The sequence below is a fragment of the Canis lupus genome, chromosome 9, assembly GCF_003254725.2.
Source record: "Canis lupus dingo isolate Sandy chromosome 9, ASM325472v2, whole genome shotgun sequence".
Lineage (NCBI taxonomy): Eukaryota > Metazoa > Chordata > Mammalia > Carnivora > Canidae > Canis > Canis lupus.
In genome coordinates this window covers 12,545,359-12,572,834 of record NC_064251.1, presented here as the reverse complement: position 1 = coordinate 12,572,834, position 27,476 = coordinate 12,545,359, and the positions used below count along the sequence as shown (strand labels likewise).

At 42.8% G+C, this 27,476-nt stretch overlaps 1 protein-coding gene across 3 annotated transcripts in view; it reads right to left on the bottom strand.

Moving 5' to 3' along the window:
- Nucleotides 1-26,930, bottom strand: part of PRKCA (protein kinase C alpha) — a 395,118-nt gene extending 368,188 nt beyond the window's left edge. The window contains exons 1-3 of one of the 3 annotated variants that reach the window (XM_049114585.1): nt 26,570-26,665; nt 23,705-23,736; nt 23,082-23,170 (exon numbers count right to left, since the gene is read on the bottom strand). Coding sequence is in view for 2 of the 3 variants with exons in the window: in XM_049114584.1 (XP_048970541.1) it covers nt 23,705-23,736; nt 26,570-26,742 (205 nt within the window). In the remaining variant the exon portion in view is untranslated. Of the gene's footprint in view, nt 1-23,081; nt 23,171-23,704; nt 23,737-26,569 lie in introns of all 3 variants that reach the window. The other 2 variants (XM_049114584.1, XM_025436489.2) reach the window with 2 other exon arrangements.
- Between the last annotated feature and the right edge of the window lie 546 nt (nt 26,931-27,476).

The window sequence follows — 27,476 nt, the reverse complement described above, 5'->3', positions numbered from 1 at the left end:
TAGAGAAAAATTAGATGCATGGCCTCCAACAGGAATGGGAACCTCATGACCGAGATCATGCGGCCCTGGGACCTGGCCTGCCTCAGTGTAGACTCTACTTCTAGATTAAGGAAAGGCCAGTGAAGCTGCTTCCTTAACTCTTGGGTGCAAGGTCCTTCCTACTGCAAAAGGAAGGGGGGCAGGTGGGAAACAAGTTATGCAAGAGGAGGAGGAGGAAGGAAGCAAATTAAACCGAGAAGGGTAAATAGCATATCAATAACCAAAGGTTAATAGTGTACTATATAAAGGATTATTTTTTTAAGATTTTATTTGACAGAATGAGAGGGAGAGAGAGAACACGCAGGAGCACAAGCAGGGGGAGTAGCAGACTCTCCACAGAGAGCCTGATGGGGTGGGGGGGCACTCATCCCAGGATACTGGGATCATGACCTGAGCCAAAGGCAAACACTTAACGACTGGGCCACCCAGGCGCCCCTAATAAAGGATTCTTTAAAATTAGGGGAAATGAACCAATATAAAAGGAGGTTTAAAAAAAAAAAAAAAAAAAAAACCCAGAGGATATCAGTTGCCAAATCCTGAAAGAAAAAATACGAAAAGTTGAGTTTGGTTTGCATTCTGGGGTCTTTCCTCTGGAAACATTCCCTCTCCTCTGTTCTGCTGCCTAGATGCCTTCTGTTCATCCTGAAGTCCTGGCTTAAATAGATCCCACAGAACCTTTCTGCCTCTTGTAGGCTGGGTCAGGCTTGATTCTCATTTGATAGTACCTATCTATTATAATTGGATAACAGACCCTTCCACTAGACTGTAAAAGCACACACACTGATCTTGTTGGATATTATGTGTGTCACTCACACACACACACACACACACACACACACAGTTTGGCATTCAGATACTCAAATTCATTCAACAACTATCAAGCACTCCATATGTTTCAGGCATTATTAATGAAAGTGGAAAAACTTTAAAATCACTAGTAATAAGATGGATGCATTAGAACAATGAAACCATTGCTGGGCTTAACAGGCAGATTGTTTTTAATGATAATACATGGTACCTGGGAAGATAAGATGAAATGAGTGCTTGGTTGAAATGAGATTTAATAACTCTGAAGGTAATGTAATGATATGGATCAAGAGCCTTAAAAAGTTCATACCGTGTAGCCTAATCATGTCACTTCTAAGAGCCTATCCTAATTCTCTATAAAGAAAAAACTGATCCAGATGGATAGTCACTGTCTTGCCTAGATTAGTGAGAAGCAAAATAATGTCACTGTCCAAAAGAAAATGGCAGAGTTTTTTTATGTGATGAATTATACAGTGTTTTCAAAGAATATTGATGCAGGAAATTAGCACCTTTTAAAATTGTGGTAACATACATAACCCACAATTCACCATATTAGCCATTTTTAAGTGTATAGTTCTATAGTATTAAGTTCACATTGTTCCACAGCCACCACTACCATCCACCTCCAAGACCCTTTTCATCTTCCCAAACTAAAGCTACCCATGAAATACTAACAATTCCCTCCCCTTCCCCCAGCTCCTAGAAACCTTCACTCTAACTTCCTGCTTCTGTAAACGCTACTCTAGTATCTCATAAGTGGAATCCTTTTGTTACTGACTTATCTCACTCAGCATTAGGTCTTCAAGATTCTTGTTGTATCATGTCGAAATTTCCTTTTTAAGGCTGAATATTCCACTATATGTATATATCATTTTTGTTTATCCATCCATTAATGGACAGTTGGGTGGGTTCAACTTTTTGGCTATTGTGAATAATGCTGCTATAATCACCACTATGAATATCTGTTCAAGTCTCTGCTTTCAGTTATTTGGGGGTATATATTCCCAGAAATTAATGGGTTGTAGGATACATATAGGTTTGGATTTGAGGAACTTCCATACTATTTTCCACAGTGGTTGCACCACTTACAGTCCCACTGGTGGTATGCAAGAATTCCAGTTTCTCCACATCCACACCAACATTTGTTCTGTTTTCTTGATAACTGCCATCCTTCATGCAAGCGGTATCTCATTGTGGTCTTGTTTTACATTTTCCTAATGATCAGTGATATCGAACATCTCTTCTCACATGCTTAATGCCCACTGCATATCTTCTATGGAGAAATGTTTATTCAAGGATTTTGTTCACTTTTTAATTGGATTGTCGATGTATTTTTTTTTCCAGTAATTATTTTTGAACAGAACCCATGGGCGGGGATGGGATGGGACAGGAGAACAGACTCCCTGCTGAGCACGGAGCAGGAACCCAATACTGACCCATCCCACAACCTGAACCAAAAAAATCAAGAACTGACTGCTTAACGGACTGAGCCACCCACAAGCCCCATCACACTATTTTTAAGAGACAAAAGGATCATCTAAAGATGTACATAACTCTTAGCATTCCAAGGGAGGAAATGTGTACATTGGAAAAGGAAGGAAATTTAAGATTACTTCTTGATAGGAAGATTGCAATTTGATTTCTTCTTTACACTTTATTTGCAACATGTCTAACCAAAACACCCGGAGGGAAGGAGATGGGAATTTTTAAAAATCTCAATCCAACCACAAAGTTTTCAATTAAGCGTAACACCCTAAAAAGTTCCTGAAATTAACCTCCAGGAGAAGGAAAGACTCCTTTCTGCTTGTCCTGCCAAGGCATAGAACAGATACACTCAAGGAGCCACATGTCCTCTGGGAGTTGCTGACAAGAATCGCTCCCATTGGAGAGGACTCAACCCCATCCATTCCCTCCATTTACATACTCCAGACTCCTCCTCAGCCTCCAAACAAGTACAATATTCTGTACAAGCACAGAAATGTTCTCCCTCTCCACAGAACTTGGAAAGTAGTTCAAACAAGACGAACCTATCAACAATTATATAAAACTAGGGGCACCTGGGTAGCTCATTAGGTTAATCATTGGCCTTTGCCTCAAATCACGATCCCAGAACCCTGGGATGGAGACTCCCTGGCTCCATAGGGAGCCTACTTCTCCCTCTGCCTGAAGCTCCTCCTGCTATATAATCATGCAAATAACATGCTTTGAAACATATTAATGTAGACCCTTCTATTCGAGTCCCATTTATTCAAACCTGACCACTATATCCTTGAACATCCATCAGAACAGCTTGATAGTTCATTCTAGAACAGCAATACAGGTAAAAGCTAAGTGCTTTAAGAAATACAAAGCTTTTCAGCATTTAGGCGAATACACTTCCATTAATTATCACTTATTTGTTATACTTTGTCACACTATTAGGCAAACTTATTTTACAATTATTTGGAATATAGACTTCATTGACAGACTTTCCTGCCTCCAGGCCGATTGCTCTTGGAGAGCTATTTCCACACACAGCACATGGGTCAGAGGTGCTGATGACGTAGGGCTGAAGGAAAACCTGTTTTCGTTTTACCAAAACAAAGATTTAAAGCTCCTTAAAAGAAACAGACTCTCATATCACAAAAAGATCCCTTTAAGAATACCAGAACTGATTTTAGATTTCAGAAAACTGAAGCATGAATCTAGCTAGCTAGGATGACAGTCCTAGATGCTGATGTCCCCCTCCCCCAGGTCCTCCTCCATGCCCCCTACCACCACCAAACTCTACATCAGAGGCTAGGAAATTAGATGCCATGAGTGTTGCCAGAATTCCAAAGGTCTATTCCAAGAGGTAGTACATTCATACATCCTGTTGTGAATGGGGCAAAAACATTCTCTTTTGCTCTAGTCATTAGATTCCAAAGGAAAATACTGATCAAGCCCTCAAAAGGAAAAAAGCCATAAAAATAAGTGCTTTAATAATGCAAACACTGTACTTTACATGGTCTTCAAGAACCTCTTCATTAAGGCCGTAGTGATGCATTTAACTACGATTATGTTCTAATACAGTTGTCAGAAGTTTCCTTCACAAAAAAAAGATAATATACATGTAAGCAGGGATCAGAACACTCAAATATTCCCATTTTTCTCAGTAACTTCCAATCATTCCCCCATCCGCCACCGGAAGGTCATATTGCTCTGACCAACAAGCGGTGAGCAGGGTGTCATTCATGTGCTGAAACAACAAAGAGCCTACGTGGGTGGACGCTCTAGTCTCTTTCTCCTAGCTTCTGAAGGAGGCAGCCTCAGGTTCTAGATGCCAACATCCTACAAGACTGTGGTCAAGAGTCCCCTCGCTGACTTACAGCAGACCTTGTGAATGGCAAGGTGGAAGCAAACCACTTGGGTTATGCCACTGTGATTTGGGAATTAATGTGTCACTATGGCATGGAACTGCCAATCCCAAATACTACAATGAAAGTATAACAGTATTAAATACAGAACATGGTACCATCCACATAGGAGTCTCTAGAGGTTAAAGAGAGGGGGATGCAAAGGGGTCCTATTTATACTTTGGGAAGACAGGAAGCTTTGGAGTATAGCCTTTCTACCTGAACTACCAAAACCGAGTTTTCAGAATACACAGCTATGACTGTCACCCAACCCCTCCTTTCCTGATTACAAGTCCAAGAAGCAGGGAGCTAATAAGATTCTAAATAATTTGACACTTTCTACGAATTTCTCTGAAAGCACCCACTACAACTTATCTTCAGGGCAGTGAAGACTGCCCACTTTTAGACGTGCCCACTACTTAATTAATGGGATTGCTCCAGGGTTAAAAATATGCAATACTAACAGACAAAATTCTTAGGAAGAGAGAATAAACAGTCTACAAGTAGACAGAGTGAAAGCATGTGCCTTCTTCATTCCTACTAGAATTCCCAGAGTCTGAATCCATTAATCCTACTACCACCAGCCTCATCCACACAGGAGTCCAAAATCCTTTGTTATTGCCATTTTAAAGACCATCTTATAAAATTCTGTAATCTAGATAATTCTCGAGCACATGACCCTCTATTTGCCTCTTCCTGAAATCATGCTGAGGCCCTCTTAAAATACTTGGAAATGAAGTCTCTAATAGAATATCATAGCTTAAAAATCTCTCAAACACTGACAAATGCTTGCTTGCCCACTGATCCGTCTTATCTCTGACAGGATGAATAGATATTACAGCTGTACCCCCACCCCCCCAAAAAAGTCCTTTTACTGATACATACAAACGTCCTAGCTGAGTAAAGACAGAGGGGCAATGACTAGGGTGTGTACCTCCCTTGATTAGCTGGCAACAGCTTATCCCAGCTACTTCCTTCTGTATTAATGTCCAAGGGAGAAGCAGAGAGGAGTCAGGACTAGTTCAGAGAAGACTGAGTATTGAATGCATAAAAATGTTTTTAAAAACTCCATTTTCTAAGGGTTCTTCCTAGAAAATGAAAGGATAACATTTTCAGCCTGGTTAATTGAAAGACCTGGACCTTCCTCGGGAGCCATACTCTCCAAGCCAGAACTAGAAAGACAACTACTCTGTGTAAACAGGATGTGTTTAACTGAAATCTTCAGTAACTATTCAGAGAATTACTGCTCAGATAGTTGTCCCCATGTCCTTTACTCTTTGCTCCATGACAATAAAGCTCCACCCCCTTCAACAACACCCACAGGGCTCCTATTTGTCATTATCACCCTGCCCACACCAACAGATCCCCTTCTTACTTTGGCCTTCCTACACCAGAGCCCCTAGTTTTCTTTCTGCCTCACTGACCACACCTCTCTCCCCTTCCCATCTCTGGCACACTCATTTCTCATCTACACAGCCAATGGATGTCACAGTTCCGCTATGCTCACTGCATTGTCCCTCTCCCGCCAGGAATGGATGTCAGGGTTCTGCTATGCTAACTGCATTCTCCCTCTCCCCCCAGGCACACTAATCCTTGCCCATCATTCAATTCTACCTGTAAGATGACTCGTGTTTGCTCACCAGCTCTGGCCACCCCTTCTCAGCTCCAGTGCCTGAATCCAGAGGCCTTCCTGACATTCACCTTCAGCCCTTTCGGAGACCTCGAAGGCACCTCTTTAAACAGGTTCAAAAATCATGTGCTTTTCTCCTTAACCTGGTCTTCTCACTTGCTACACAGTACTGACACCATCACTCCTCTGATCTGTCACCTGTCCATCCCCTTCCACATCCAATTCATCACGATGTCCAGCTGACAAGATCCAGTGGACCTTGGATTTGTCAACCTCTTTCTACTACGACCTCTCCAGTTTTGGGAAATCCCTCACCAGAATGAGGACTAGCCTCTCACCAGGCTGCCCCGTCCACTCTTGCCCACTTCTAGTTAGTTCTCCATAGGATAGGTGTGATCCTTTCTAAGGAAATTCAAATCAGACTACCTTCTTTAAAGTTCTGTGAAGGATCCTCATGGGTCCTAGGCTATAAGACTTGGTTAAAGATTTCTATTTAAGACCTCAAGGTGGCCCTTGCCTACCTCTCCAGCTTTTTCCTCACTCTATACACCCTCAGAACACTTCTGAGGTTGGGGGGTGGGCAAAATAGGCAAAGGATACTAAGAGGTCCAAACTTCCAATATGAAGTTTTGGAGATGAGCCTGGTCAGCTCACTCAGGAGATTCTTGAGTCTCAGGGATGAAAGGTATAGCATAGGCACTTCTGTACCTACAGTCAATACTGTAAATAAGGTATGGACAGATGAAGACTATACTTACCATAGCATTAAATCATGTTGAGAATTGTCAGTTCACTACATTGTATACCTGAAACTAACTCTGATGTCAACCGAAGCTCAGTTAAATGATTTGCCAACTAAACCTGTAGAGCTTAGAAAGCAGCATCAATGTTGCCTTTACTGATCATTTTCATGAAACATAATTAGTATTTTTGCTTCATAAGGTTTTTCTTGGAATTGCCACAACTATGCAGCTATGGTCACCACCCATGACTGCTCTAGCAAAAAGAATGCATTACTGCAGACATGCAATACTAAATGCTTGTTTTTATGATTTTATAGTCATAAAAAAAAAAAACTAACAAGGATTGTTAGATTTGCTTAAAAAATTCCAGTAACTGAGGGTTCCTTTGGATTCCCAGGACACAGCACACCCTTCATTGTAGGGAGTCTGTACATGCTGGTTGCTTTCCTTTTTTCTTCACTAAAATACCTCTAAACCACTAAAATGTGGTTTCCTTAGGTGAGATTTTCCTGACACCCAGCCCAAAGTAGGCCCCCTTTTTATCCACTAGCAGAGTCCTTATGCCTTTCCTTTATAATTCCATAAGCAGTCTATAGTCATTTTTCCACGTGACTATTGGATTAGTGGCTGGGTCCATTACTAGAGGGATTACAGCAGAGATGGTCTCAGTTTGGCTTATTTATATCTCCAGCATTAGATATCATGCCTGCCAGATAAAGCAATGTTAAAAAAAAAAAAAAATCCATTGACTAGATCATAATCTAAATTCTTTTTAACTCATTTTGTGAGATTCTCCTGCAAGCCAGTATTAATATTCAAATGAAGCTAACTACATGAAATGAAAAAGATCTAAGGATAGAGCAGAAAGGAACTGAAAGAATTAAGTCCTATAGATGAGAGACCAATGTTTACAGAGCTGATTTCAAATATCTCGATGTTATGGAAGTAGAAAATGACAAAAGTAAGTATTTTTAAATTAACTGATTTCCAAAAGTAAAACAAAAGTATCACATCACTTTCAACAAACTGCTCCTTTACCAAACTTTAGAATATCAAGAATTCACAGATACTGATAAATTGGAGCCCCTATATCAAATAGAAGCCCAAGATTTGAAAAATCTGGTGAATACATGAAAAATAAGTACACATTGCCAATTCTAAGAGAAGCCAAACTTGTGATGGCCAGATTGCATCTGACTCTGGGTAAGTTCAACATAATTGATCTCAGCAGTTCAAAAAGATGGACAGAGCCAGGCATACAGCAAACCTAATTACAAAGTTTCCCTACCTCAAGTTAGGAGAGAAACGAGGACACTCCTAGAAAGTAAAATGGTAGGACTGAATTAATCTTTTATCAAATATAAACTTATTCCATGTATCTTTGAAACCTCAATTTAATGTTTGCTAGGCTTGACTGTACTTCCTCTCCCACCATAATACAGAACAGGAAATTAAAGAGCATGTTCTTACAAATAGATTTTCTACATTTTCATATGAGTGATGGGGGTGAGGGGAGGAACGACAACATCTGGATCTCAGTTATTAAAAATAAAAAGGTTAAGTTTTTAAAAATATGTAAATCTATGAAGAATTTACCTTTCCAAAACCATTTTTTCGGATGAATGATCATGTTTGATAAAAACATGTTTGATAAAAAAAAAAAAAAAAAACGAATCCATAATCACAATCTATATTCAAATACTAACCTAACCCAGTCAGTTGTAGAATTCAGGCGACACAACCTCTGCACCTCATCCAAAAAATAACCTGTCCTCATTTTGTTATGAAGATTAAATAAGATAGCTATGTGAAGTGCTTAACACCTTCGCCTAGACAGCAAAGGCCATATGCAATAGATTTTAGCCACTGTCATCCCAAGCAATTAGCATGGTGCCTGGTAGATCAGTATTAGATATTGGAGTAGATTTATGGTAGCCAGCCACATATGGAAGTCTTCAGGCCTTACTCAGCATCAACCATAAAGCTTAACACGTCACACAAAAGGCCAGCTTTTTAAAAAAGAGGCAAGGAGAAGTGGGATATGGAGACAGTAATGGAGATTATCTTAAAAGGTCAAATTTGCACAAATAGGATTTGTGCGTGCAAAAGCATGCAGTCTTATAAACTCAAAGTAATCCTAGGGTTCTGTCTAGCTCAAAGTATTGTAAGCAAGCTTTCAGAAAAACTCACAACTACCCACCCCATAGGGCTTTTCTCCTCTCCCTTAACTCTGTTCAATTTCAGGAACATTGCATCCAGACTTACAGCTTCCAACCTGATTTCCTGATGCATTTTTCAATAGAGCTTTCTGCTTCCACTACTCTAAAGCACTGCCTAAGTTAGGATTCCATTATTTCAGCCTTCATCGAGGTTCCCACAAAGTCAAAACAAAGGTGTGCTTCCTAGTATTTCTTCTGCAGATCAGGAGAAAGGGAGGACTCCAGAGTGATTACTTGAACCAGCAAACTCTGTATACCCCCACAAAAATCAAAACAATTCAAATTATCAGATTTCAACCATAAGTTCACATAAATCAAACAATAAAAAGTATTGCTTAGCCCCATCAGAAGTCAGAAAAATCTAACATTTTACATGCTAATGAAAATAGGATCAAGGAATGAACAGGACTTTCTTTTCCCCCCATCCCAAACCAACACCATTCCTACTTAAGACTCATTCCCAGCAACCAATAATTTGTTTTGCATGAAACTTTCAATATTACAATGATTTTTTTTTTTAATTCAGTACCATAAGATTGTCTTTGGAAGAGACCTTCTTTGTATGGAAGAATTAAAAGAGTTGGAAACATTGACCAGAAGGTCATCTAGCCATCCCACCTTCCTTATCCTCTCAAGAGATCAACAGCTAGGAGCAGCTCTGGAAAGTAGAGAGCCTAGGGATGGCAGACAGGTTTCCTGGTCTTCCATGTCAATTCCAATCAACTGATATTTAAGGCTGTTGGAAGGACAGAGTTAAGGATTCTGAAGCTGAAAGAGGATCATGATTAGTGTTCTGGAAAGATGTCACATGTGCTACCCCTTAGAGTTCAACTTCCTCATTATGAAGAGGACAGAGGCCTCAACTGGATTCAAACCAAGATTACCTGATCTCCAGTCTAGCACTTCCTATGTGATTTTGTGTTGGCATTTATGATTTTTTTTAATAAAAGTATCCTTTAGATTTCTATGCATCTAAATTATGCTTACCTAAGTTTTATTTTTGTAAGTTTTTTTGTTTGTTTGTTTGTTTTTAAAGATTTTGAGAGACAGCAAGCACACGATGGGGATGGAGGGAAGAGGTGAGGGAGAAAGACAAGCAGACTCTCCAGGACCCTGAGATCATGACCTGAGCCGAAGTTAGATGCTTAACTGACTAAGCCACTAGGTGCCCACTACCTAGTTAAGTTTTAAATTCCTGAGCGAACAGGCACTCTTATTAAGACCTTCCTCTTCCATACCAACAGCTAGTGCATGTTCCTGTACACAGCAGGTCTAAGAGTAGAGGACCATCTGCTTCTTCAAACAGGAACACAAACTCCCTGCTCATGTGCCTATTTTCTCTTTGCCCCCAGATGTTCCAGTGTACAGAAATGACTGAAGTCCCAATTTTGATCTTGTGTTGGAAATTAAGACCAAGAACAAGTAGAACGAGTACTGTGGGTGAGGCTCAGATAGGTAAATAGCTAGTTAACAATTAGCAATTGTTTTCCACCGCCACCAATAGACACCCACCCACACACACCTCTCACCCACAGTACTTGGTAAAAACCACAATTTGCATATAGGTATAATGAACACCATACAGTTGGAAAGACCTGGCTGCCTAGCTTCCCACATGTAGCATGCAGGTGTTTTCATGTTGGATACAGTGTATTGCAAACACAAACCAATTTGACTAGGTCGACAGTCCTCAATTTTGGATACGGATAGGAAAATACACTGGCATTCTTTCCACGTTAATGTACACGTGACTAACATGCACATGGTTATAATGGCATCTTAAAAACACCATGACCCAAGTTGAACCTGAGTCCAATCAAACCACTGTATGCAAGTGCCATTTTGCTGAAAATAGAGGAATGAAGTCTGCTGCATGATGAGCAAAAATTCTGACCATAGGAAACCCTACAGGTCCAAAGACCCAGTACTCCCAGATACATGTTAAGGCAAATAGATGTAAAATATTAACATTGAGACAAGCCAGTGAGAGATCGATGGAAACCCCTTGTATTATTTTTCACCTTTCCTGTATCTAAAAGAAGTTCAAAATGACAGTTTGAAGGGAATCAAAATAACAGTTTGAAGGAAAAATTTAAAAACTACCACCTCTTTCTTCCAAAGGTTTAAGGAGCTTGAGGAGAAATCTGCCCCCCGCCCTCAGAGCCAGGGACAGTTTAATCACCCACAGATGAGATGGGGCTAGTGTCTCAGTGACAAGCCCCAACTCCCTGCCTGCCCCCTAGATTCAAAGGGTTTTTTCCCCCCCAGAAAACTGAACAATTATCTGAAGAGGTAGGCTAGTATCCAAAGCAGGCAATAACCCTCATATAGCAGGCACAAAGGAACAGTCAGGGTGGCACAGGGGGGTACCTGGTGGCTCAAACATCTACCTTTGGCTCAGGTTATGATCTTGGAGTCCTATATCTGGCTTCCCACTCAGCAGAGTCTGCTTCTCCCTCTGCCCCTCCCCTCATGCTAATGTTCACATGCTCTTTCAAATAATCTTAAAAAAAAAAAAAAAAAAGTGGCACAGAAACTTCCTGTCCTCAACACTTAAGTCCTATCAAAAATTTTCAAAGTTATTTATACACATCAAATCAGAAATGGTATTTTTTTCTACTTAGAATTTCCTAATTTGAACATGGCTCCAAGACCCAGAGCAATAAAGATGTCCAAGAATATTGCAGGGAAATTCACCAAGGGGGGAAGAAGTCATCATTCTGGGCTCATTTTTAAAGGAATTTAGAAATCTAGGACATGAAGAAAAATTTTCCAAGGAAAAATTACAAAAGTTATGTTATTTGGATTGAGATAGAAAATAAATTTTGATTAAAATATGCATAAATAGATTACATCTGTCATTTTGTATATTTTGTGTTTGTATTACTTTACCTGTGTTTCCAAGGTCAAAACCTCAAATCACCACCACCAAAATTAAAAATAAAGGTAGGACTTCTGTATTTGGCAGTACTATTATCCAGTGGAGTTACTTTTACTACAGAAGGCAAAACCAAGTAAATTCAATGTTTGTATTTAGTCACTCTTCACACCTTGTATAGACTACTATAAATACATCCATTTGCAGATCAACTAGATCCTGATTTGTGCATATATATTTTAGGTAATATATAAAATGCAAAATCAGCTCTGGTGTAATATCTCCGTGTAAGGTTAACAGTAGACTACGAAACATAGGAACATAGACTATTTCCAAAGAATCAAGAGTTAAAATTGGAGAGACAAAAGTAAAAAAATATATATATAAGTTCTTAAAGATTTATTTATTCATGAGACACAGAGTGAGGCAGAGACAGAGGCAGAGGGAGAAGCAGGCTCCCCATGGGGAGCCCGATGTGGGACTCCATTCCTGGACCCCCAGGATCACACCCTGAGCTGAAGGCAGACGATCAAGCACTGAGCTACCCAGGCATCCCAAAAATATGTAATTTCAAGCAGTCCTCTCCCTTACTCAGGATACAAATTCCCATCCGATACAAATTCAAGGTCTTATTCCCAGACTGGTCAACTACACCATAAAAAATATACAATCCTTAACCAAACTCCTAGACTTTAGAGCAAGACACACACTGATCTCTAGAAAGCAAAGCCATTTATCAAATAAAAGAAATCGAGTTCCTACTTTGCAGATTCCTGGTGTCTTTAAATGCAGAGGTTACTGGATTAGCACCTATACTTACTAGCAACAGCACTTAAGATTCGAGGCTGTCAAGTACAAAGGTTTATGAGCTATGGAGAAGCAGGAAGGTAACACTGGATGGGAGCTGGGGTTGAAGATTTAGGTGGTTACACTTGTGTGGTTACATCAAGTTGCTTAACTCTGCTGGCCAGCTCCACAGCTATAAATTCAAGGACCTCAAAAACACAGTCTCCATAGTCCATTCTTGCTTTAGAATTCTAAAAACATGGTGTGCCTGGCTGGCTCAGCCAGTGTAGCATGCAACTCTTGATTTTGGGATTATAAATTCAAGCCCCACTATGAGTATAGAGATTACTTTAAAAAATTAAAAATAAAATTCCAAGAACGTGGCTCTCTTCCTGATCCTGTGACTACAAAATTCACCAAGGAGGACAGGAAAAGGGGAGTATTTTGATGTATATTAATTCAGATTATTAACCCTACATTTAAACACAAGCATGTTTTTATCACCTAAGAACACATAACTTAATTTTAAATCCAATGCTTTATAAGAGCTGTCCAGGTTCTTAGTGACCAAAAGTTTTTCCCATCTAACATGAATACATCCTACCATTTCAAATAAATTAAGTATTCCAAGAAAGTCTCCACATAGTTGCAGGCTGTTAAGACAAAATACATAAAATATCAAATACAATTAAACATAGAAGGGACACACAGGGGCAGCCCCAGTGGTGCAGCGGGTTGGCGCTGCCTGCAGCCTGGGGTGTGATCCTGGAGACCCGGGATGGAGTCCCACATTGGGCTTCCTGCCAGGATCGAGTCCCACATCGGGCTTCCTGCGTGGAGCCTGCTTCTCCCTCTGCCTGTATCCCTGCCTCGCTCTCTGTGTGTCTATGAGTAAATAAATAAAATCTTTAAAAAAAAAAAAAAAAAAAAAAAAGGAAGGGACACACAGGAAATGCAAACAAGGACCAAAAGGTAACAATGCACTTCAAAATTATGAGATAAAATTGGGCCTTCATTAGTTCTGCACCAATGAGAGTTAGCGAAAAGCACTTAGTTCACAATCTTATCAAAGTCACTGCAATGAATGTTTTCTTGATTTTCTGCTTTAAGCCATAGAAAGCATTAATACAATGAGGTATAATACAATGAGTTTAATAAACCCAGAGCCCTTCATCCAACGAGTTATCCTCTGCTCTCTAGCCCTTCACCCTTCATCTTAATTATTCTCCTAACCACATTTTATTAGATTCGCTTTAGACTACTACAGCAGGTCTTAATCATACCAACTACTCCAGCTCCTGCTCGATAATTAATCTTTCTAAAATGCAATTTTGCAAGTTAATTCGCATCACATGAGTACGAACTCAGCTCAACACCAGCAGGTGCTATGCTGCTGGATGGTACAATTAAGCAAAAAGGAAAAATAAAGACCCTGCGGCTCAACTCTTACGCCTAACTTGAATTTAGACCTAAATAGAAATCGGTCCTGCATGCTTCTGAAATGCTCCATTTGGATTCGAACGACTCTCTACGTTGTTAAGTAGTTAAGAATCAAGTTGCAGTATCTGAGATTTTTTGTGTAATCTCCCATTTTCACATTTTTAGAATTACAGTTGCATGCACTAACTCAAGAGGAAAATACATTAAGCTCATTTACTGCCTCTTAATTTCAAGACAAATCCAAACGGAAGCTAACAAAAGCCTTTACAAGCACCACCAGCCTTTCTTTCTTGAATCGAGGAGAGTTTTATTACAACAAACGGCATCACAAATCATACTTAGATAATTTAAGGAGAGGAAAAATGAAAGTAAAACAGATTGGCTACTTTTGCAACTATAGCTTCAGGAAGAAAAAAAAAAACTGCCTACTAAATACAGATATTTACTAAATCGGCCTGGTCTCAAGGGCACCAGACCATGGACAAACTACTTCTCTCTGCCCCAGCGTCTCCTACAGAGCAGAACACCAATGCCAGCTCCCCACAGGGTGGTGGCATCTCTTAAAGCTCATGTCAGCACAGTAGCAATATTACCTTTTCCTTTTCTAATCTGAACCCATATGAAAACCCATCTTCTGTTCCAAACTGCAGTGCTCTGCAGCACCCCTCCGCCTGCCTTCACAAAGGTTTCTGATGAGGGTTATGACAATCTCCCATGGAGAAGGAATAACCACTAATGATGAACCAGAAGTTCTGACAGTTAGTATGCAGTTTTTAAAACTGATTTCAAATAGACTAATTCCTATTTCCCTTATTAAGGTGTATGAGCAAACCTAGTCTCAATGTCTCATCTCTGGTCCTATCATTTCCATGCCGTAACACCCTGGACTTCCAACAGGATACGGTCATAGACGGTACCAACTTCAAAATAGAAAATAGAAAGACCCTTGGAATAGTGTCAAAGCCATGCACTTTCTAAAACAAGTTAGCTTCTAAACTCCAATACAATATATCTTTCATATGGAGATACAATGCTTTAATGTATAATTGTGAGCTTCTGAAAACTAGAAGCCACATAAAAGATACAAAGTCCTGTGTTGGCACAGAAGCAGTATGGGGGAGCGACGGGGAGAGAATGTAGTTTTTTTTTTAATTTATTTATGATAGTCAGAGAGAGAGAGAAAGAGAGGCAAAGACATAGGCAGAGAGAGAAGCAGGCTCCATGCACCAGGAGCCCGACGTGGGATTCGATCCCGGGTCTCCAGGATCATGCCCTGGGCCAAAGGCAGGCGCTAAACCGCTGTGCCACCCAGGATTCCTGAGAGAATGTAGTTCTATGTACATTTGTCAAACCTGCTTTTCTGTTGGGGATCACCACTGGCAACATCTCAGAGTATGTACACCTCCCCTGGTCTGTGCTGCTCCCTGAATGGAAGTCCCTTGCACCACCATCCCTCCCCCTTTCTCCTTTTGCTCCAGTTATTTTCCCCTTTTTAGAAAATCTTCCCCCACCTCTTCAATCAAAGGAAATTCTCTGGGGCGCCTGGGTGACAGTCGGTTAAGCATCTGCCTTCAGCTCAGGTCATGATCCCAGAATCCTGGGATTGAGCCTCACACCAGGCTCCCTGCTCAATAGGGAGCCTACTTCTCTCTGCTTCCTGCTTGTGCTCTCGTTCATTATCTGGGCTCCCTGCTCAGTGTGGAGTCTGCTTCTCTGTTTGTGCTCTCATTCATTATCTGGCTCTCAAAAAAAGGGGGGACCATTCTCTGTACCCTCCAAAGCCCAAAGGCTACTTCTAAGGAGCCCAGAAATGATCTCCCCACCCCCACAGTTTCAACAACCCTGACTTCATTCGGGCTTCGAGGACCAAGTCTTCCTCATCCAGAGTCCCCCTCTGGTCCGATGCCCCACACTGCCTGGCACAACACATGGTGCAGGTCCACACATCGGCCGTTATCTCCCACTATGAGCCATATGCGCAGTAAGTGTTGGAGTTGGACCACTCTGTTCTTCCACGTCTCCGTAGTCAAGTCAGTGGCATAAACCTAACGAACAGAAAGAACCATGAAGCGGGACACTTGGGTTCACAGCATGGAGTCTGGATCCATACTGCCTGGGTTTGAAGCCCAGCTCCACCATTTTCTTTGTGACATTGGACCAGTTCTAAGCTGCTGATCTCAGGGTCAGTTTCCCTGTCCGTAAAACGGGGATAACACCGCTTACCCCTTCCAAAATTGTGAGGCTCAAACGTGTCAATGAGCAGCACTTAGAATGGGTATCTGAGAACAAGTACTTGCATGAGTGACTGTGTCAAGTGCAGGAAAGGCTACATCATGGACTCCTGTGCGTGAACTTCTGTACATCCCCTAAGAGCCAAAAGTGCCAATTATCCTGTTGGTGAAATCATGGTTGAATCAACTCCAGGAGAGAATTTTGCTCAATTTAGCTGTTAACTAGGCTCTCTTCTTACCCTATTTCTCATACAAATTTGTCCAAGTTGTATCTAAATTTCATGCCACCTATATCCCCCTCGTGTTCTGATGACCTATTGCAGTCACCCTAGATAATACAGATGGATCCTGTATTTCCCAAAATGCCAAAACTAAAGAGGGATAGCTACTGGGGGTGGGGGGTGGGGGGAAGGGAAAGGAGACACAGTCAACTGAAGGCATTCAAGATTAACTGTCCTCATGCTAATCTTACTTTGTGAACCTTGTCTTAAATAATTCTGATCTTGTGTGACAATTAATCAAATCATTGCCCTCCATTACATTTTTGATAGAAATCTATTTCCAGAAGCCATTTTCTCCTTTGTATAATTTAATAGAGGGCTTTAATGTAGCTACAGTAATTTCATCTAGATTTGACTGTTAATACCATTCCAGTCTTGAAGTGTTCATATCTAAGCTTAAAGTCTAACCTAAGGTTTCACAGTCTAGTAAGAAAACAAAACCTGAAAATAAAGGGTTTGTCATGGAAATTCTGACAGGAGGACAGCGAAGCCTTAATTCTGTCACCAAGAAATGTTTCCATGCTTCCCTTAATGGCATCATTCTTTCCTCTAATATAAATCCAGGCTTTGTAAGTACCAAAAAAGTTTCCATTTGGCTCTGAAATATGTTTTCTGCAGAACTGTTTGAATGTGAACCTCTGCTCCACCCAACCAGCCTGGTAGGTTCTTCAGCACATTCACTGCTAAGAAGGGGGTAAGATCCTGTGCTTCATGGGGTGCCCTGGGGATGAAAGTGTGTAAAATGCGAGCACTCCCACATATCTAGCATCTTGTAGCATTTAACATTTGTCCTTTCTTTCCTCAGACTAAGATCTTTAAAGCAACTAATGAAATTCTAACAGTTCCACTCGGGCACTTCATTGTCACGTTCGTCCATCCCTTCTCACACATCAAGGCACAGAAACCTTTCAGGTACACCAAGTTTAAAAATATCAGAATCAGTAAAGTTGAGCTACTACTCCCTCTGGAGCATGACAGTCTCGTTTAAGCTATTAGCCACTTCAAAGGAAACTAGAACATTTAAAAGGACTGTACCAAGTACACGTAGTGGAGCAGGTTTTAATTTTTTACCTTGAACCCAAAACCTTTCCCTGCTCCAGCTGGGGCCCATAGTAGTGCTCTCGTTTTATTTGTGGAAATAAGATCTATTATGGATGCCTACATACTTCTCTCAATACAGGAGGTACAGTAAGTGGTTCAGCATTAGGCTTAGCATTGCGTAGAACTTCTACAAATGAGTATTTTCTGTCCTCTATTTTGAATATATATGCTTAGCTTTAAAAAATATTTTAAGTTCTCTAAAGATCTATCCTAGTTGACATAACTGAACTATAAACTAGGTTAAAAAAAAATAGTATGCAGGCAGAAGTCACTGATCCTTCTGGTTATGGACATTCATATCATATCTCTCCTTTTATATAATCACACACCCAACAAATATTTATATAGCGTCTACCAAGCGCCAGGCACTGCATTAAACCCAGGAGACAGAAATAAGAGTCAGTCCTTGTTCTCAAAGCTGGCAGAGGAGACAAATGATTATAGGGTGAAGGTTCCTATGATAGAGATCCAGAATAGCAAGGAGGATGGAAAAGGTCTGAGCTAAACTCCACGCTAAGACTCACAGTCAAGTAGGTGTTATCGGGACACACACACACACACACACAAAGACACTTTCTGGGAAACTACAACTTATTTTCAATGACTGAAGCATGGAGAGAAAGAAAGCATCCTTAGATGAGTCTGAAAAAGCAAAACAAGCTTAAAATATCCTAAGGAGCTGAGTTTAATCCTGCTAGGCAAGCTCTGCAATGAATTCTACTTTGAAAAAATACTTTCATGGAAAACGAGTGAGCAAGTTAAGGGTTAATAAGCCTAAAAACTTAAGTTTGAATAACATTATCTAGGAGAGTAAAACACTCAGGGGAGTAAGTCATTTCATCATAAAATTAAAGAAGAAACTTCAAGGTCAGATTCATCTGCAAAAAGAAATATTAGGGTTTCTACTGCCTATGAGGATGAATAACCACTCCATATGCTACTGCATTGGATTCTGGTGGGGAGCATGTGAGTAAAACAGAATACTTGTGCTTAATGCACTAAGTGAAAGTGGCAATTCAGAAAGCCATTAATCAGAAATCATTTCCGAACAAGTATATAGCACCAAATGGGAATACCCGACAGTTTTGTCCGTGCGTCCCTACATTTTCTAACAAGTATTAACATTTTTGTGGAGGAAAACGGCGTTCGAAAGACAAGCAGTTCTAACTGCCCATCTCTATCATGCTTTTCTAGGTTTTATATCTTCCTGACAATTTCATCTTCGAAGCTGAAATAATGCTTTGATTGCACCTCAGTGCAAAACCGCCAAAATTTCAAGTTACACTCTTCATGGATCAGCATTCCCAGAATTGTATCAGTGACCCTGGGAGCTCACTTATAGTTAACCTAGTTTCCAATCTGAGGAGTAGCCAAGGAGAAACAGGGTGTGAGGTGCTGCCCCCAGGTCTGAAGATGGAAAAATCATGGTGGCAACTTTAAAGATCAGTGGATTGGTGCTAAGCGTTTAGGAGTGGCTAATCCAGTATACGGGAAGGACTAATCTGTTAAGGACCATCAACTTCAGCCCAATTTGGACTTCAGCCCCCTTCTATCTCCTGGCACTTGGTATCCACAGTGCTTGGTTCCCAGCATTCCATAAGCTATGGTAAGAACTAGACCTCCTCCTCTGAAAAGCTGCCAACTCCATCCCTTCACTATTAAAGGTCATCCTCCCTTAAATTGGCCTGGTCTTCTGGAATTCCTTTGCTTGTACAGCCAAGATGTAGAGGGCGGGGGAACTTTCTTCTTTCCTCAAACATCAACTTTCATTCTTACAGAAGGGATAAGAAACACCATCCCACTCAGGCGAGCTGATGGAAAGATCTACCCTAAAACAGGACTCTAAAATCAAAGGTCAAAAGCCAAGGGAAACATTCTTAATTCCTAACTACTGAGAAATAGCTTCAAGTTGGAGTCACAGGTGAAGTACAATATTTGGTGTATGCTTAGAGAAACAGCTCCAGGTTCAGAACAGTATACCAAGAGCACATAAATGTGCATTCCCTGCAGATTCCTCAAACATCCAGGGTTGATCATCAACAGTGTAGATTGTTGACCACGGTCATTGGTGGGGATGGATTCTGATGCAGTCTCTTTAGGGCATCTTGATCAAAAAACCTGGGTTAGTTGTTCATTGATTTGTGATATTAAATGACAGAAAAAGCAGAAAAGATATGCCAAGATGAATCAGATGTAACAGGCTATGTAAGCAATTGTTTAGCCCATCAAATAAGCAGGTCATGTTCGGAGAGGCTGTTTCTATCACTGAAATTTGAGAAGTATGTTGGTCTTGCTGAGGGGAAAAAAAAAGTTGGCTTGTTCCCTTTTCCAGTTGTCAAAGTAATAGATAAGACCTTTTTGGCTACACTGCCCCAGAGGAAGACAACATTTGAGCAGCATGGTAGATGGCTCTGCTGTTCCAGGACAACAGCTTTTGGAAGCAGCCAGTGCCTGACACTACCAATAGGAGACAGACCTTCCAGGTCAGAATTTCAACTTCAGACATACCTTTCTCCCTCTCCTTAGCAGGTAGGGAAGCAGAGGGAATAGGGGGTGAGCAAGGACCTGCTCTGCGCTAGCCTTCCAGGATGAAATCTATACAGAGTAGATGGAGCATACCAGGAGAATAAGCTACACCATTAAAAAAAAAACAAAAAAAAAAAATCAAGATGCCATCAAGAGCATTTCAGATCTACAAAAGGGACAAGCTCATCTTCATCTCTAAGAATCTTAATTGCAATGGCTTCTCAATCTACTGTGCACTCTTCATTCTCGCCAGTATTTATTGCCCTTGATTTCACTATTTCAGGCAGTGGGATCCTCCTGTGTGATCTGCCCAGGTAATACCACTTTTTTAGGGCTGTACACCTGGATTGCAATCTAAAGGGCACAGGGTCCATGAAGTACAAGTTGCAACAATCCAAGATATCATCAGAAATTCCTGCTTCCATTCAGATTGCATCTTGGGGATGGGAAGAAGTAGGGGAGGGAAATCTTTATACGCTTTAAAAAGGCTTTCTAAATAGCACAGATTAGACACCCAGTTTTAAAGAACTACAAGTCACATCTTCAGTCTTCCAGTTCTTAACGTTTACTAAGTGAAATGATGACTTTTAAAGTTATCTTACTTCACCAATAGGTGACTCATTTGGAGCATATATGCCTCTCTAAAGTCTACTTAGCTACAGATATTGTATCTACTGACCAAAGTGACATACTAGGAAGTAGAATATGCTGCCTCCATCAGGTGAGAAAACTGATATGGAATAAGTCTCAAACCCAGCTGCCATCTTCAGATGGTATGTCACCAAAGGCACAGGATGAGGAGGAGTTATTCTCTTGAATGGGACTCTATCAAACAGAGCAGGAAAGATTTTAAGTTAGAGAACATTAAGAGAAAACAAGCATATTCTAACTCAAATGTATTCTAAAATGGTCAGATGTTAGGGACACCCAAGTGGCTCACCAGGTTAACTGACTGACTCTGGTCTCAACCAGTCTTGATCTCAGAGTTGTGAGTTCAAGCCCTGCATTGGGCTCCATGCAATAATAAAAAAGGTCAGATGTAGATTCCTTTTGAGAATGCCAAAACCAAAGCGTTAAACAACTTTGCGCAGTTAAAAAGCACTATCCTGAGCTAACATCCAGAAGTTATAAGAGAACTAGCATAGGCCTACTCGAAGTGAAATATAAAGGACACATATTAAACAAAATGTGACAAATAGCACATGACAGGTTGTTATTGAAATAGTTGGAATTAAAATTTGTAGATGCAGTACAGAAACTACTGTAAGGAGACCTATGGTTTACTTCTTTCAGGAACAGTTCATAAAGCACATAGTCACTGCTCTGTTTTGTCTAGTTTGTAAAAACTAAATTTTGAGTATTAAAGGCAATTCACAGAATACAAAATGCTAAAACAAGTTTGAAAAATGTTAAACCCTGACCAGATGAAAATCAGGGGTGGGGGTGGGTGGCAGGGAGGCCTCTTCACTACCAGAACAAAAATATGAAAGACCTGTATTCTCCAATACTGATAAGAATGAAAGGAAAGGGGGACACTTGATACTGAAAATGTAAATTGTAACTTTCTGAGAACTTAGCTGTCCTCATTAAAATGTAAGACGTACACACATGTTCTAGGTCTCTTAGAAATACCAGTGTCCAAGGATATTGTTGGCAGCAACACTGGACCAGTAAGAAATTAGAGAAATGGATGAATAAATTTGGTACACGCATACATGGGACTACTAAACCAGTTGGGACAAATGTTTTGACGGGGAAGGATACTCGCCATATACCGCAGGGGAGGAGGGTGGGCAGCAAATGGCAGAAGGATTTAAAAATTTGATCTCTTAAAAGCTGTGAGTATCTTAAAAAGAACTTATCCCTAAGGGAGAGAAGAGAAGGCATAGAATTTCGCTTCTTTCTTTATGGGAGTTATGCTGACATAAGACTATTAATCTACTAATCCACTCAAAAAAAATATCCATACAGCCTGGGGGTGGAGCGGGGTGGGGAAACCATGCAGGTCCCCCTTTTGTCCCCCCTAATATGGCTACTGTGATTTCACAAAATCGACTTAAACAAGCAGGTCTAAAAGGGACCAACTGCATCCTGAAATCTTAGTATGCAAAAAAATAAATAAATAAAATAGCTTAACACCTTTTTCAACAAGTATTCTTAGGTTCCTGTAGCTTCCCACACAAATATTACAACAAACAGTATATGCAAATCACAGTAGCCTGGAACCACACTTTTCACATTTAAGTTTTTTTTTTTTTTTTTATAATTTTTTTTTTTTTTTTAATTTATGATAGTCAGAGAGAGAGAGAGGCAGAGACATAGGCAGAGGGAGAAGCAGGCCCCATGCACCGGGAGCCCGATGTGGGACTCGATCCTGGGTCTCCAGGATCGCGCCCTGGGCCAAAGGCAGGCGCCAAACCGCTGCGCCACCCAGGGATCCCACTTTTCACATTTAAAAGTCACTTTTCAAGTGAGACCCAAAGGTTGCCTAATGTAAGTTCAGTGCTGCAACTGAGAAATGTAAAGAGCTCCACCTTCCTTTCATCTTTTATAAAGAGGGATGCACACACCCTTCTCTTTATTCTTTAAAGGAATATCCCTTCATTTCCCAACGTACCTCTCAGTGATTTATTGAATAGGGGTTTGAAGCACATCATGAGGGTAGAGTATTAATTACACGATAAAGTATCTGCATGAACATTAGATTTAGAAAGCTATGTAAGAAATTCATGAGTTTGAAGAACTTTAAAAGCCAACTCACTAGCACAATTTTAGAGTCCTAGGTACACAGGATCTCCCTAATGTGCTTACTATTAAGCAGCATTACAATAATATTTTCCAGGCTGAATGCACACTTTCCACTTGCCCTAATAAACCGATGCCCAGATGGGAAACGTAACCAGAACTAAATAAACATAGATAACAAGAGAACTGGAAGGTGGGCTATGAGCCTGGGATGCCTTCGCGAGCTACAAAGTATTACGTTTCAACAAATAGGACAGAGTATAAAAAATGAGGTACTTGACCAGCGCAAAATGGGACTACAGATCAGAGGTGGAGATAGATGGTATTTGGAGTGCAATCCATCAGTAGTACATCTTCGGTCACAATAACACTAAAGGAAAAAAAAAAAAAAAACGTGGTTCCTAGCACAGCAACGCATTATAACCTAGGTAACTAAGATGTGCTAATTTTGTTCTGAGCAATCAGTAATCAAAAACAGAATTACCAGAGTGATGCATGGCCCAAGATTAGTTACAATGAGTCCAACCCAATACATAGGTAAGAGATAAAGAACAAAAACGAGCAAGAACAAGAAAAGCCACATGAATACAAAGTGATTCCATTTCTTTTCCTCAACACCCACACAAAGACAGCAGTTTCTGACAAGAATGTTCTTGGCAAAAAAATAAAGTTACAGGAAGGGTTTTTTTTTTTTTTTTCAATGAGAAAAACGGCAGCTCTATATGCAGATTACTAGGCAATACAATTTTTTTTTTTTAACAGCCCAAATTTACAGACCTCATTTCGAAAATATCTAATTTTTTTTTTTTTTTTGGATCACAAAGAAATGACTGGAAATACTGTTGGTGTTTGGAATGTTTATTTCATATTGTACTTGAAAATAAAATCCAACGTGACAGCTTACCTTGGCACTGGAAGCCTTGTTTCCCAAACCCCCTGAAAAACAGAAATAACAAAGTATCTTAACATATTTTGTGTTGTATACCATATTTAAGCCAGTTATGAGACAAAGTATTCCACAGAACTAAAGGTTTGTACATGAACACCAATGATTTGATAGGAAACCATGTCTACATAGAGTATTGAATAAATTCAACTTTGGGGGTGGGGGAACCCACTTCTGTATGGCCTCCAAAGGCAGAATTATTTCAACATTTTAAGGTTCTTTCCAATTTACACTTTGTGAACCATACTTAAATTTCCAGACAAGAGCAGGACTACGATATTCAGAGTTGAACTATAGTGGTCAACAAATGAAGACTATGATTGAAGTGCTTTAATTTTATCCCTAAAGAAAGTGGAAAATCCTTTTTCTCCCCTAAACACAACTAAAAAGCATCTTCATTTGTTATGTATGTACTTAAAATAGGTGTCTAGAAACTGCCACAATGTACCACTCCACATTAAGTTCTGGTTCAAAAAGGAGCCAGATTTCACAAAATATTTTGTTGTTGTTGTTGCATTGGAAGTTATGATCTAATTTTTTAGAGCATCAGTAGTATTCCAAGCAAATACAGAGGCTATTTTGTTCTTGTAAATTACTTTGGCAGATTTACTCTGAGCAGAGAGTCCTACCACGGACATTACATTGTAAACACTGCTTCAACTAGGATGAACTGCATTAAAAGTCTTAGTCATAATCTCCTGCTTTACACAGCATTTTAAGTTGACAAAGCACTTCATAGATCTTTATATGTAACTTAGTCATCTCCCAGACATTTAAAGTATCAGCTCTTAATATTTAAAACAAACTCCTAGATTAAGGCCCTGTAGAAACAATGAAAAACAACTGAAGTTAATACCACTGGCTAGATAACCCTAGTGAATATTTTCTTGGAGCTTCCAAGTAGTTTCTAGGTTAGGTGGAGAAGTGTTACAGGAATTACTCAGGGAGGAAGCGGACAGGGAGACCTTATTTTCTGCTTCACATTACACCTGGTGACCTCAAGGGCCACAGCAGTTCACCAGGGTCTAATCCTTTAGGGCAACAGACAGTGGAAAGACATCAGCTTGCCTGGGTATGTATGCCGCAAGTCCCTTTCCTAATTCACCTACTTCCCTCAGAAGTAGTCAGCAGTCTCAGTGCTTTTATGGGATCCCTCAAATTGGCAGGAGAGCCTGAAGAACTCTCCTTGACTAGATGCAGTAACCTCCCGCTCTGACGCTCTAAGTACTTTTTAGATAGCCGTATCTACAGTTACTCGCTCCTTAGAGCACAACTGCTTCATACGCTGAGTACATAGTAGAAATCATTCATAGAGGTGGCTGTGCTTTTCCTAAAAGTACTTTTGAGATTTCTAAGAAAAGGGAAAAGCCCCTTATTAGCACTGCTATGTGTAGGAACTCTCCCTTAGAGATGCTTTCCCCCAGGTGTGATGGATTCAGATAGCCATCCATAAAGGAAAAGTATCTTAGTAGCACATCTGTAGGGCCTGTAGAGGGGATTTCCTCCAGCCGTGATAGGTTCGGATAATGCCATCCATAAAAGAAGAGTTAAGCACCTTATCAGCACAACTGCAGGACTCCTGATTCTTCCCCCTACCCCCACCCCCACCCCAGGATGATGAATTCAGACGCCATCCGTTGAGGAAAAAGTGTCTTATTAGCACCACGTTTGTGGAATCCACCCTTCAAGCTGCTCTCCCCCCAGGTGTGATGGATTCACACAGCCATCTCTAAGTGCTGCCTAGGGCTCCAACAAGATACGTGCCACACGGAGACTTACTGCCACCCCAGTGCAACCCCGACTTGGAGAGACAGGAGTTCAGGAACCCTTGCAATAGCTCCGACTTGGGGCGCTTTCTACCTACATTCCTGAACAGGAGATAGAAAAAGGCTGGATTCCTACCATCCTGGGGGGCGGGGGGGGGGATTTGCTCACTGCCCAAACCGGAGCACCTGGGGTTCCCTCAACTTCGGCCTCCTAAACTTTGGGGGGGGGGGCGGTGTCTTGGAGGGAGGGAGGGTTGTCAAGGTTTTGAGAGTCCGTAAAAGCCATAAACTCTCACCAGAAAGAGGTATATACACAGCTCCGCCCAGCATCACAGGGCTCAGAGACCCCCCCACCCGGGGGGGGGGGGGCGCGTCCCTTTTCTCCGTCTCCTCCAAACCCCTGCGCCCACCAGCCAACACCGGCGTTCCCTGGAAACTCCGCGCCCGGACTCGGACACCTTAACGGTGGTTTCCTTAACTAGGGCCTCTGTCCTCATCCCCCGGGCTGCGGGTCTAATCTCGTGTTGACAGGGTCTATTTTAAATGAGTCCCTCTGCCCTTCAGCCCTTTGCCTGCCCGGTTTTACCTCCCCCTCCCCCTCCCCCTCCGCAAGCTCGCAACAGTTTGCTGCTGCCTCTCCCCGGGCTCACCCTCCAAAGTCCAGTCCCCCCGGTGCCCAGCAGGTACAAGCCACGGTAGGCAAGGACCCAGGGGTCCAGGGGAGCCCAGGCCCGCGGGGAAACACGCGCGCCCGCAAGCGCCCGGACCGGCTCGCCAGCAGCTCGGACCGCGCAGCGCAGCCGCCGCCGCTCCCCGGTTCCTCCGGGAAACTCTGCCCTTGGCTTCTCCCGTTCGCTCTCCCCTTTGCTCACAGCCAGCGAGCGGCGGGAGCGCCCGGGAGACCCGGGGTGGGGTGGGGGGGGGTGTGACCCGGCGGCCACCCCCCCGGGAGTCCCGCCCGCGAGTGTCCCCGGCGCGGGTTGGGACTCGGCCGGCTCCCCAAGTTCCCCGAGTGGGCGCGCCCCGAGCGAGGGTCCCCGGCACGGCGCGCACCTACCAGATGAAGTCGGTGCAGTGGCTGCAGAAGGTGGGCTGCTTGAAGAAGCGGGCGATGAATTTGTGGTCCTTCACCTCGTGCACGTTCTTCTGCCTCAGCGCCCCTTTGCGGGCGAAGCGGTTGGCCACGTCCTGAGACGCCGTGGAGTCGTTGGCCGGGAAAACGTCAGCCATGGTCCCCCCAACCACCTCTTGCCTCGGCCGGGGAGCGGGGGCGGGCGGGGGCGGGGCGGGGCGGCGGGCGACCCCGGGCTGGGCGGCGGCGGCAGCGGCGGCGGCCGCGGAGAGTCGGGCCGGAGCGGGCGCGGGAGCCGGAGCCGGAGCCGGAGCCGCTCGCGGGCTGGCGGGCTGGCGGGCTGGCCCCACGCGCACTGACAGCCGGGCGCCCGGCGCTCGCGCTTCCTACTCTCGGCGGCAGGGGCGGCCCGGAGCGGCGCCGCCCACCGCGCATGCCCGGAACGCCGGAGCGCGCGGGGGAGGGCGGGAGCGCGCGCGGGGGGGCCGGGAGCGCGCGGGGGAGGGCGGGAGAGCGGAGGGAGCGCGCGCGGGGGAGGGCGGGAGCGCGGAGGGAGCGCGCGCGGGGGGGCCGGGAGCGCGGAGGGAGCGCGCGGGGGAGGGCGGGAGCGCGGAGGGAGCGCGCGCGGAGGGTCCGGGAGCGCGCGGGGGGGCGGGAGCGCGCGCGGAGGGTCCGGGAGCGCGCGGGGGAGGGCGGGAGCGCGGAGGGAGCGCGCGCGGGGGGAGCGCGGAGGGAGCGCGCGGGGGGGCCGGGAGCGCGCGGGCGCCTCCGCCGTCTGCTCGCAGCCCCGGGAGGGGGCGCGGCGGCCGGCCCGGGCCCGCCCGAGTTAGGGAGCGGAGGAGGACGCCGGGAGGGGCGGGCCGCTCTCCGCCGCCTCTTTCCCCTCGCCTTC